The sequence below is a fragment of the Polypterus senegalus genome, chromosome 15 (genome assembly GCF_016835505.1).
Source record: "Polypterus senegalus isolate Bchr_013 chromosome 15, ASM1683550v1, whole genome shotgun sequence".
NCBI classification, from domain to species: Eukaryota; Metazoa; Chordata; class Cladistia; order Polypteriformes; family Polypteridae; genus Polypterus; species Polypterus senegalus.
The window spans coordinates 126150752-126164206 of NC_053168.1; the positions used below are offsets into that span (position 1 = coordinate 126150752).

General features: G+C 43.8%; 1 protein-coding gene across 1 annotated transcript in view; it reads left to right on the forward strand.

The window, feature by feature from the left end:
• LOC120515530 (fibrocystin-L-like) overlaps positions 1 to 13455 on the forward strand; it is a 137983-nt gene that overhangs the window by 27721 nt on the left and 96807 nt on the right. The window contains 5 exon segments of the mRNA XM_039736591.1: positions 5128 to 5184; positions 7382 to 7471; positions 10162 to 10297; positions 10815 to 10958; positions 11092 to 11246. Of these exon segments, the coding sequence (XP_039592525.1) occupies positions 5128 to 5184; positions 7382 to 7471; positions 10162 to 10297; positions 10815 to 10958; positions 11092 to 11246 (582 nt within the window).

A 13455-nucleotide genomic window follows, 5' to 3' on the forward strand; every position in this document is an offset into this window, starting at 1 on the left:
TTACATAACAGTATAAAAATATGGATGTTCTGATGCAAGGTATGAGCTACAATGTTGGAAAGGAACGGGGAGCAGAAGATGGGAGAAAACCATAAACCAGAGAGCAAGCAGATGTTGAAAGGCAGTAATTGTATGTTAGTCAAATGTCACCCCCAAAAACGCATTTTCAGAAAACAAAGCCCGTGGTTCGTAACTCCATAAATATGAAAATCAAACTCTTACCTGCAAGCCAATTGAAAAGGGCTAATGCACAGTCTTCGACAATGCTATCTCGTGTGACACACTGAACTCGTTTTCTTTCATCTTCTTCTTTCGGCTGCTCCTATTTGGGGTTGCCACAGCGGATCATCTTCTTCCATATTCTTCTTTCATATGTAGACATTTTACTGTGTTGCGAGACACATATTTTGGTTGTTCCTGTTGTACGATGCCCACTTTGCCAATTAAGATGAATGTCTTGGTGACGGAAATCCTAAAAATCCGTCAGCGACACGGTGCATTCCTTCTTGGACACTGGTGTCTGGATATTTAGAGCCTCATCGTCGGCTGGACTCAAGAAGCTCCCAGAACTGCTTGCCATGTAGCACATTTTCCAGTGGAGTAAAGTCGGTTATGTGCCTGATGGGGTGTGTTGGTGCATGTTCGCGTGGAAAATATGCAGCACGTTACATTCAAGAATTCAGTGGTGACGTCAACAAGAGGTGTCACTAGAATTGAATTTTGCTAGGGTGCCTCGTTAAGCAACTGAATAAAAACACGTGAACAAAAAAAAAAAATCTCTCATTGGAGCGTTTCACGATTGTGCGGTTAAGAAATGGATTTGAACATCAATGTGCAACTCTGCATATGAAATGAAACTCTTCTTTCCTGCTCATCTCTATTTATTTATACAGTATATATGATAAGGAACTCAAAAATGAATCGCTCAATAGCACGGGAGTAGGGTGTTAGTTTTCGACTCGGCCGCTATTTATCGTATGCTAATGGACTTTGAGTTGATCGAGTTGGCTTTCCGACATTTATTCTACAAACATGCCTGTGACTTTGGCAATATTTTTTTCAGTTTGCCAGATCTCACTTCTTGTGACTTCTTTTTGTTTCCGAAATTAAAATTGAGATGGATGGAACAATCGCAGAAAGCTCTAGACGCGGTGATAAAACAGAAGTACAGGAAGTGCTTCCAGGAACGGGACAAGTGGATTGCATCCTAAAGAGAGGACTTTGAATGCGTCTAAAATGGAATTGCTGTGGGTTGTATCAAAAAGTTTTGGTTTTGTTATTTTTAACAATTTTGGGAATTTTTGCTCAAGTAAAATGCTGTCTGTTACACAATCACTTGTGAACTCATGGGGCTAGAATCTTGATATTGGTCTTAATTGAAAGCTTATGACCTGGTGTGGTCTGAAAATTTTAAAAGCCCTGACAAAATGACCTGCTCACTTCTGTTTATTACGATAATGGGATCACAAAAGCATATGACATGGCAGAAGGAAAAAGAAGAGCAACAACGTATGCTGAGTGTCAAGCAAATCACATAAGCTGGTTATGTGACAAAGAACAATGTAAGAGGAAGAAGGAGAGCAGCAACATCTGCTGAGCATCAAGTGAAGGATACAGAATACAAGAATGACAAAGATGGAGAAACCCACGCTGACAGTCGAGAGGATCATCAAGAAGCGTGTTCAGAAATAATAAGGGAATGTACGCTCTTACTGGCCTGAGAGTTTACTGTTATTCATATCTAACCTTTAGTTGTGTCACCCACCCATCTTCCAAACTCAAATGGCTCTTTACTGTCCTTTCTAAAAATAATGTGCTTATTATAACAACATCCATCCATCCATTATCCAACCTGCTATATCCTACCTACAGGGTTACGGGTGTCTGCTGGAGCCAATCCCAGCCAACACAGGGTGCAAGACAGGAAATAAGCCCTACGGACCATTTAGGATCGCCAATGCACCTAACCTGCATGTCTTTGGACTGTAGAAGGAAACCCAAGCAGACACGGGGAGAACATGCAAACTCCACGCAGGGAGGACCCGCGAAGCGAACCCACAGGTCTCCTAACTGCAAGGCAGCAGCGCTACCCACTGCGTCACCGTGCCGCCCCTAAAACAACATCCAGTTTTTGAATTTATTGTATTTGTTTTTTAAATGTTCATAAAGGATTGCAAAGTGATCTATGGTTGTGAGTTTACAGCAAGGTGATCGACCAACAAAGTCATAGCCACCATAATGGCAGGAAGATGGCAAAGAGCGGTGACGTCTGCTGAGCATCAAGCAAATCACAGAAGGTGGATCAGGAGATGGATAACAGGAAACTATAAGAAGAAGAAGTTAAAGATAAGAAGCTCCTTATTCTTAATTTGGCTATCACTGCGTCTTATTTTAGGACAGTGGGTCCGCATGTCTCACTAGTTCACTAATGGAGACTTATGGTGACCAGCACATTTGATGTGAACACACTCTGCTAAATGAAGTAGCAACAACACATAACATTCTTACACCTGCTTAATCCACTTCAGGTCCATGAGGGGTCTGAAGTCTGCCCAGAAGCACTGGGTGCAAGTCAGGAACCACACCTGGACTGGACGGCAGTCCACCACACTGCCCATTCATACAAGGGACATTTGGGAATCACCAGACTGTGTGGATGAGGGGTGTAAACCCACAGAGACTTGGGAATGTGTAAACTCCACATGGACATCATCAGAAACCAGGATGCTAGGTTTGTGAGGCAGTACCCACTGCACCACAGTGCCACCCTCGACTTTACAAATTATGAGTGAAGTGAGTTAATCTACCATGATGGCAGCTATAGATGGATCAGTCTTCTAGCAGCACGGCCACAAACTAAGAAAATGTGACAACAACAACAGCGAGAAAAAACCCATGATAACTCCATCAGGGACAACATGGATTTGCAAGTGTCCCCCTGCCTGTGATCATTTTGGAATAAAATTTAAAAAGCAACTCTGTGCCAACGGCCAGCCAAAGTGCCATGTGCCACAGTGATGTGAGGCTTCAACCTAAACCAAGAAAAGCCACCAGCAGGAAGGAAATTGCGCTACCAGTAAATCACACTAACGTCACTTTGGCTTTTGTAGATTTTGTGCCAGTCCAGGCTTGTTCAGCAGGGCCGCTGCTGTCATTTGACACGATTCGAACAGGTCCTGACAACAGAAGGACATCTGAAAGTGAAAGGGCTGGCAGGCAGGGCGGCTTAAAGGGGCTCTTGTTTCACTTTAACAAAAGAGAGCCGAGTCAGACACCTTCAGTGGGACCATGTGGGGCTTTCTGGGCACGCTGAGCTCATTGGCAGACATCAAGGAAGCATGAAGACGAGCAAAAAGAGCACGAAAAACATCTCCACTCAGGTGCTCGTGCGCCAAAACTTGGTGTGGAGTGTTTAGAATATCGAATACGCGTTTACTTGGAAGTCGTCACCCGTCAGCCACCTCACACACCGGGCCTGGCCTCTCCTGCGGTCCTGTTGTGTTTAAGGCCACTCTGTGCTCTTCTTGAATGTATGACCCAAAATGGAGGCCAAACTCAGTAGGGGGCTACCAAGTTCTTCTTCAAGGAATTCCAGGAAGCGGGAAAGATGTCATCAGAGATGGCCAGAAGTGATGTCAGTGGGGGGGGTCAATGATGATGTCACTATCATTTCCATGGTGAAGAGAAAACCCTTGACAACAGCCCACCAAGTGAACAACACTCTCCAGGGCTTGGTCGGCGTATCGATATCCAAGTCTACCATAAAGAGAAGACTGCATGAAAGGAAATTCAGAGGGTGCACTGCAAGGTGCAAGTCACTCATAAGCCTCAGGAATAGAAAGGGAGGCTAGATTGGACTTTGCTAAAGAACATCTAAAAAAGCCAGCAGAGTTCTGGAAAAACATTCTTTGGAAAGATGAAACCAAGATGAACCTCTACCAGAATGATAAAGGCAAAAAAAAAGGATGGAGAAGGCGTGGAGCAGCTCATTATCCAAAGCATAGCACATCATCTGTAAAACATGCTGGAGTCAGGCAGTGTGATGGCTGCCAGTGGCACTGGGACACTTGTGTTTATTGATGAGGTGACACAGGACAGAAGCTGCCGAATGAATTCTGAGGTGTTCAGAGACATACTGTCTGCTCAAATCCAGCTAAATGACGTCAAATTGATTGGGCGGCGGGCGTTTCATGATACAGATGGGCAATGACCCAGAACATACAGCCAAAGCAACCCAGGAGTTTATTAAAGTAAAGCAGTGGCCAAGTCAGTCACCTGATCTTAACCACATTGAACAGGCATTTCACTTGTTGAAGACTAAACTTCAGACAGAAAGGCCCACAAACAGACAGCAACTAAAAGTAAAGGCCTGGCAGACCTCAAAAAGGAGGAAACCCAGCGTCTGGTGATGTCCAGGAGGTCAAGACTTTAGAGCTGGCATTGCCTGCAAAGGGTTTTCAACCAAGTATTAGAAATGAACATTTGATTTCCAGTTATTTCATTTGTCCAATTACTTTTGAGCCCCTGAAATGAAGGGATTGTGTTCAAAAAATTCTTTAGTTGCCTCACATTTTTATGCAATCGTTTTGTTCAACCCACTGAATTAAAGCTGAAAGTCTGCACTTCAACATCATCTGAGTTGTTTCATTTCAAATTCATTGTGGTGATGTACAGAACCAAAATGAGAAAAAAGTTGTCTCTGTCCAAATATTTAGGGACCTAACTGTATCTATCTATCTATCTATCTATCTATCTATCTATCTATCTATCTATCTATCTATCTATCTATCTATCTATTATATAGTGCCTTTAACTCTATCTATCTATCTATCTATCTATGACAGAGTGCCTTTTTTATTTCCTGATCAATCTATTATGTAGTGCATTCACCATCTTACTGTCTGTCTGTCTGTCTGTCTGTCTGTCTGCTATAAAAGGCCTTTCATTTCTGTCTCTGATATAGCGCCTTTGATCTCTCTATTTTTATAGTGCCTGATCTTGCTTGTCGATTGTTTCTGGTCAATGGTGGTCCTCGCCCTTAAATGAGTTGGTCTGTGTGGGCTTTGCATGTTTGGTCTCGTGTCCCGTATTTGTGTGTTTTGTCTCCCTTTTTGTTTTTTTCCTAAGGACACCCCAAACACCGTCAGGCTCCATGAGCTGTTCAAGTCCAAAGGAATCAGCATGGTTTGTGTTTCAGTGTGCCTTACAATATGCTGGCATAAGATTTTTTATACCCAGCTCCTGATGAGTGGCTCTGCCCAGATCAGTGCCAGCCCCCTGCCACCATGATATGAATAAGTAGGAGAACAAATGGATGGAAGGCTACATGATGAGGCAGCAACACACGGCTTGTTCTGCTGCCTCATCCAAGAAACTTCCCTGTTTACTGTACACTGTGTGTCCTCCTCCTCACATCCATGTTGGTGTTTGTCCACATGAGGTGTTCTGTCCAGATGTATTTTCCTCCCAGTTCTCTTTCTGGATTTCTACAACACTGGGATGAGGCCAAGAAGGCCAGGAAATGCATGGACAGATAGAAGTATTTAAACAACATAAAGGATGCGTGTCACCTGAGAGGGATGGGACAGTCCACAGCCAAGACAGGGGACAAATAATAAACCACTTAGAGATGTATGTGTGCTCTCTGGATAAATAATCATAACTGCAATCTTTTGTGTCTCACATGCAGGTTCAGATTATGTCTTCTCCAAACTGGTGGAGCACCCTGGTTTCAACTGACATCCATCTTGAGAAAGGCAAAGAGTGAGTATCGTCCTTACGGCCCTCAGTGTCTGGCCCTTAAACAGAAGGCAGCTCCTGCATTTCCTCTTGCTGCAGCTCCCTTCCCTCTGTCTTGGGCTCCACGTCTCCATCAGTTGTAATCACTTTTGAACGCCTGCCATCGTTTCAGCCCTGAATTCAATTCTCTTTTTCTTATCGCTGTCTTAATCTCCACAGGCTGTCAGTCCGCCATTTCCTAGGCTCTGAATCTGGATCTGTTTAGGCCTGTTGGTATTCATCATCAGGTGTTTACTTTGATAAACTGTTTTTAAAGTTCCAGCCAAGCACAGCTGATGTACTTCAGCCCAATGCCACAGGCAGCATGTGTGCCCATTTCTAATCGTGGGTGCTGTAGAACCCTTATTGTCCTCTAGATCCACGGGCCTGGGCTCCACTCCTGGCTCTCTGTTGGTGTCAGTGCCAGTTGTGCGTTATCTCTCTTTGTCCCTACGGGTTTTCTGCCGGTCAGATCCAGCAGTTGTGTGTGTGTTACCTTAGCTGACATCTGTTAGTGGGCCAGTTGGGAATACGTGTGGGAGTGCCCTGCGAGGACTGGCATCCAGTCTGGTCCCTATTTTTGCCTTGCACCTGAGGCTGCTGACATTCGGGGTCCTTGTGAGCCTGCTGGGTAATAATGGGATACAGAAAAGAGATGGATTGATGGAGAGACATAGAATGGGACATTTTTGAAAAACTAATTAATGTTACCGTCCTCTTGTTTTCTGAAAAGCCTCTATTTCTTATCAGAGCTCAGTGAGCCAGGCACATCAGCACTAGACAGGATGGCAGTGCCCTCACATACACCCACCTCAATCCCATTTAGAAACACTCTCCGAGTGCCCTTGAGTGGACCATCCAAAGCTCCGACGTAAACCGGAGAGAACATCCGAACGTTATGAAAATCGAGACGAGAACGGGCCATTCAGCCCAACAGTAAACTCCAAAGGTCTTGAAGGTCCCTGAAGTGCTTAAAGCAAAGCCTTTGTGCAGAGACCTGAAGATGGCACTTCACAGACAATTCCCATCCAATCTAATGGAGCACAAGAGGATTTGCCAGGAAGACTGGGATGAACTGCCCAAAGTCAGGTGTGCAAAGCTTGCAAAGACTTATCAAGAAGTCAGAGGGGCTTCTGCCAATCACTGAATGGAGGGTCTGAATCCTTCTAGGAAGGAGAAATTTGAGTCTTTGATTTTTAATAAGTTTGCACGCCTTTCTGCAAACCTGTCGTCACTTTGGGGTATTGAGTGTAGATTGATGGACAGAAATGGCAAATGTAACCTCTTAAAATGAATCCTCCAACACAATCGTGTGTGCGGAGAGTGAAGACTTGTGAGCCCAGCGTTCTTTTCTATATTTACATTTACATGCATTTGCTTACAGAGGCTTTAATCCAAAGCAGCTTACTGCTCATTGAGTAAATGATATTTAAACATAATAATGATGAAAACAAAACGTCACGTATTGCAGTGAATACGTCTCATATATTGTAAAAGCTGTTTACTCATCTCTCTTTTTTTTTTTAGGTACTATTTTGAAATTATACTCCAAAAAATGAATTATTACTATGCAGACACTTTGAGAGTGCAACTCTTTCAAAAGAAAAGCTCCTTCACGCAACAGCAGACCGGAGAGGCTCAGAATGAAGTGCAAGTCCTCAACACCGTCTACAATTTTCTGAATGAAGTGCAGGTCAGTTTCCAATCCCCTCTGCTCGTTTTACAGGAAGTCGGGGCCAAATTACACAAAAACAGACGGCGAACATAAAGAGAGTTACGGGAAGGGTAAGTGGAAACCTTGAAACAAAAGCTGTTGTGTTTTTAGAAACAAACGTAGGCTATTCTGAGAGGGAAAATTCTATTATTATACCAGAACACTAAGACAAAAACCGAGTCGAGATAAACGAGAAATATTGAAATCAAAGACTAAATACGGGAGCTGAGAACAACAACTTCAAATGGGGTCATCGACATAAACCCGTGATGTGGTGTTATTCTCATCGTCCTCGTTTGTGGACACTTTGTCAAACATTACCACTTCGTCGGTTTGTGCTTTTCAGCTGAGCGTTCTTCTTTTTGACTTTTGATGTTTTGGTTCCCCTTTTGGCTTTGACGTCAGTTCAGCGGCTGAAGTGAAAAATAAAGAAACTGGAGGTCCACCTTGTGGTGTGTGCTGATGAACAGGAGGGTGGGATGTGGGGTGTCAGTGTGCTTACATCTATCAAGGACTACGGGGGCACTGAGCCCAACAGCGCAGTGTTGTTTGCAAATACGAGTCGCTTATGTGGGGTGAGAGGCCGCCAGGCAGCGGTGTGCGCAGATTAACGTCCGCTGTTTTCTCTGTTTAGACCCTCACCTGGCTCGACCAACTCTTTCATTTCCCAGTGCTTTACTCTGCATCTCCTTGAATGGTGGCAGACCTTCACATACCCTCAAATATAGCAGGCTACTAAAGAAATAAAGAGCCATCAATTTATCAAGCCTGGGATCCAAGGGCAAGGAATCAAATGAGACATCAAAAGCTTCCCACCATTGAGCTCCACTCTTGAAGAATGGAGGAGCTGCTGGGGAAATGTTCAGCTCACCATCCGGCCTGGCAGGATAGCACACACGCTCACAGAAATAGCTTACATGCAACAAGGGATGTTGCCACCCTCTGTAACTCTGACCGGACAGTTTGAAAATGGATACACAGATATATTTACATATACATATACATATACATATACATATACATATGGTAGAAAATGCCATCTTGCAAGACATATACAGGAACATCCCAATGCAGGCAGAAGGAAGGACTCACCGCTCTCTGATTTACGTTCATACAACTTCAACCAGACACACATTTAAATAGGACTTGGAGCAATTCAAATTCAAGGTTAATGCTAAAAGTGCCAGAGAACTGTCTGAATCTCGGCTATCCAATGAAAATGCCATCAACAGACATTTGGACATGGGCACGTCATATGCAGGCGTAAAAAGAAGACTGTGCACGTATAATTAAGACTTTATGACCAACAACCCCCAAACCAAACCTCATCAGTCCCCCCTGCCCCTTATATCCACCTACCCTCCCCTCATTATTTGCTATATATTGCCTTGGATTCTGTATGTCTAATCATTTTCCTCTGATGATGACTCCAGTTAAGAGTATCAGGAGTCTTTTCAGATACGCGATTCATTTTCTCCCTTTATGGATTTCCGGCTACAAATAGGCAAACCTTTGCTTCCATAGATAGATAGATAGATATGAAAGACACTATATAATAGATAGATAGATAGATAGATAGATAGATAGATAGATAGATAGATAGATAGATAGATAGATAGATAGATAGATAGATAGATAGATAGATAGATAGATAGATAGATAGATAGATAGATAGATAGATAGATAGATAGATAGATAGATAGATAGATAGATAGATAGATAGAAGGCCACACAGTCCTTTTGCCTTTCTTTCCTGGCCGCCTCCAGTCCTCACTCCAGCTCCGTCTTGTTTCCTCCCAACTCTCGCCCATGACTGCTGGGAGGCAGCCCCTTTTATGGAAACCTGGATGGGCTCCAGCTGCTTCCCGGCACTCCTCTGCAGACATGCCCTTTTGTGGCGCAAGTGCCGGCTGCACACCCATCCGGGTGTCCCCTGTCGTCTTCCCCCCAGCACTTCCTGGTGTGGTGGAATTGCTGGGCTCCAGGGCTGTTCAGGCAGCGGGGCACTGCCTGGCGGTGGCCACAGGCCCCTACAGGGCTGGGCTTCCATGCCCTCTACCCGAGGCCACCAACGTAACCAGGGTGGGCACCCCCTCGTGGTCTGGTGGAGGTACAGGCCTTCCTCCGGTCCTCCTGGGCGTCCCGGCCGGGCTCCTGCCTCGGCCGGATGTGTCAGATGATGGTCTGGAAGTGGGGCGCCGCCTGGCGGTGACCACGGGCCCCTACAGGGCTGGGCTTCCATGCCCTCCTCTGGTCCTCCTGGCCCTCCTATCCACAATAGACAGATAGATAGATATGAAAGGCACGATATAATAGATAGATAGAATTTGGTATAGTAGGCAGGATTAGATAGATAGATAAATAGATAGACAAATAGACCTGCGCGCCCCCTCCAGTCCCTCCATTATAAAGCTGAGATGCTCACAGCAGGGTGGTCTCATTCTGGAGAGCGCAGCCCGCTCGAGTACTGACGACTCCACAGATTCCTGATCCTCCCTGCTTGTTTCTCTGATTTCTGTTGTTATCCATCAAGTGCTTGTTTATTTTTGGGGCACTGTGGATATTTAAAGGGGTGAGACGGTTGGTGCCCCAGCTTTCCTCTCTGACCCGTATGTTCCCACATCGATGACAATATTTAGATATATTTCTGTTTTATCCTTGTTTTTCAGGATCTCTGCTTAAATAACTGGACCACACAAACCCCAATACAGGAAGTCCAGCAGATTGTTGTGGAGAGCCCCTGCGTCAGCTCTGGTGACTGTACGGCCATGCAGTTCAGCCTTCTCTATAACAACGAAGCAACAGGTACGGGGCAACGATGACGTTACAGTTTTTGAGCTCAGAACAAATGTTTCTGCCATGACTAAGCCTGAAGATTTTGGCCAACGTTTCAAACCCCAATTTATTTTTACATTTTTGTTCAACAGACATTGTCTGATTGCAGATGTAAGACACTGAATGATTTCAACTAATAGGTAAAGGTTTGGTCATATCAGTAACTGAATGTACAAATGAATATGGCACGGTGTGAAAAAATAATTGCCCCCAACCCAAATGTAATGTTCATCTGCAATGACTGCTGCCAGACACTTCCTTTAAATCAGGATCAGACCATCACGTGGTGCTGAGGTTGCAATGGCAGCATTAGGGTCCAAGTATTTGACTTTTCTGTTTTAAGGGGAACTTCAACGTGATGTTCATCTTTATTGTCATAGAAGTAAATCTTTAAGGATTCATGTAATTAATGTAGAAAGCACAGTGTGCCAATATGTTCTGATCGATGAAGGGATTTATAACGTGCTCTATCTGTGAAAAATTGCAGAACCCATTGCTGTTGGTGCTTCGAGTGATGAGGTCAAGATGGCTTTAAACGCTCTGCCCTCCTTCCAGAATGACACTGTTAGCGTGATGAAGACAGAGAGCACCAATGGCCCCATTTACACAGTGACGTTTAACTCGGACCGAGGTAACAGAACGTCTCTCCTCATCTTTAGTTTCCATATTGTATTGCCTCCACTGGTCACTACCCTCTCTCTTTTTCCCCAGTTCCATTTTGTTTAAGTTTGTTCCTCTCTTTCATTTTTTTTTTTTGTTTACAGGAGATTTTGATGTTCTACAGTACGACACAGCTGGAAATGACATCAACATCGAGATTTCTGAAATAACCAAAGGAAGACCCAAATTTGACACGTTTACATTGATGTGGAATGGCGTCTCCTCCAGTCCGCTGTCAGTCAATGCGACCCCTGATGAGGTTGTGTGCTCCATTTTGTCTTTTTACATACAGTACATGAGGTTGGCTAAGCGAGCAGAGTGGCTTATTTGTTTCAACTGTCAGGTAGCTTTTAGCTTTTGGTATCTTCTATTCCACGGGAGTCCTGTTAGGGTCATATCCATACTTTTCTCTTTGTGTTGGGAAAAGAAGAGAAAAAAGCAAGAAACAAGGTTTGGGCTTCCAGGGGATCCCCCGTTGAATGGTCAGGACAGAGAAAAATAAATGACACTATTCCAGAATGTCTGGACGGCTTCTCCAGCTGTAGAAGAGAAGTGTCAGGAATATCCTGTCTGCTCCTGGTTCTTATACCTGTGGAAGATGAAAGGATGGAGCTGGTGATGGCGGGAGTGGAAATTAGGTTTGCTATTCTTCCAGGCTCCATTTGAATAGGCATGGAGGCCCTGTTAGTGATGGTGTCACATCCAACACCTTCCCAAACTTTCTTTTTTTTTTGACACTGATTCACCAACACGACCCTCGCATGTGGACTCCTTAGAATCGGAACTAAAAGGCTTCTGTTTATTTTTTAATCCCACCGAAGGATAATCTTGACTGACACTACTTAATATTTAGTTTGTTCTAAAATGGCCTTTACAGCTTTTCATTTACACAACTCAACTGGAGGGACTATGTCTCCCGGCTGGCCTGGGAACGCCTTGGGATTCTCCCGGAAGAGCTGGAAGAAGTGGCCGGGGAGAGGGAAGTCTGGGCCTCTCTGCTTAAGCTGCTGCCCCGCGACCCGACCTCGGATAAGCGGAAGAGGATGGATGGATGGATGCATTTACACAACGCTTCGTGTTTTGGTTGGAGGATCCGTCCCGCAGGGAGAGTGGCAAATTATTTGAAAAGTCATGAATTTTTTTTGTATGCAGAACAATGTTATTTTGTCCACTAGATGACAGCAGAATATCAAAATGCCATCTAAACACATTTCCCCACATACTCGGGGTTAACCCTTTTAACGTAGAATTGCGAGACCGAGTGATGCTCAGAGTTAACCCCATTGATCACATTTATTGTCACAGAGATTGGGGAGATCCACCAGCAATAGGCCAAAGTTACAATACTAAGAGAGGTCAAGCAAATCATTTTCGGGCATCTGTGTCTTTTTAAAGGTGAGAAAAGGAATTTACGACATGGCTGGCACCAGGTGTCCAAGAAGCTTAAATGGGTACGCTGAAGGAGGATCTGTAAAGTACTTTCAAGATTTTGAAACATATTATTATTGGGTAAGTGTTCAAATTAGATTTTTTTAAGCATCACATTCATGAAATATAAAATTAATCTTTCTCTACATTGCAGTACACTTCTTATTTTAATGTTTCTCTCGCTAGTCAAGATAAAGGCAGAATGTCGTGACTCCCTCTCGGCTCACAAATCTCAAAAATGATGAAAGGCATCAAAAAATGGAAAGCCAGAGCTGCACTCCCACATGCAGTCCGTCTGATCCAAACATGGCAGCCTAGCCCCAAAATCAAGATGCAGGCTTATGGCCTGCACAAGCTCTAAAATATTCACAAAGGGGAGAGAGAAGAGACACTGAAAAAACCACTGGCCTGCTAAAATAACGCAAAGCTGATTTAATGTTTAAAGATTTATTCAGAATTCATGAAATATGCAAAGGCAAACCGATAGTGAAAACATTTAAAAGCTGTACCTTTTAACAAAAGCCCGAAATCAATACGCCAGGGAAATCCAATCACAAATGCAAAGCTGAAAGTCAAAGGCAAAGAAATAAATGTTATGCCGAAACGAACATCACATGGGCTGCTGGCTCTGAAATGGAGCAATAACTGGTGGCCCTGTCCCCCTTGGTTCAACTTAAAGGACACAATGAACGACTACTAAAAATATAACATGATAATATTTGTAGATAAACAAAACATTATTCATATAATTCAGGACAAAATATGTAAAAGAGAATAAAATAAAATCAAAAGACACCTGAGCCAGGGATAAACCACTGGCCAAACTGTGACATAAAGGCCAAAATTATGGAAGTTCCACATCAGAATTATTTAATAAAGGAACAGTCCACTCCTGAATGATCATTTTTGTATCCTTTACTCACCCTGATTGTCAAAAGACGCTTTAATGTTTTCATGGGGTAGCCAAATTCCTGATACAATGAGCTTGAATGGAGACCCAACTTGAACAAGACCTCCATGGACAAAGATCTGAGGATTGT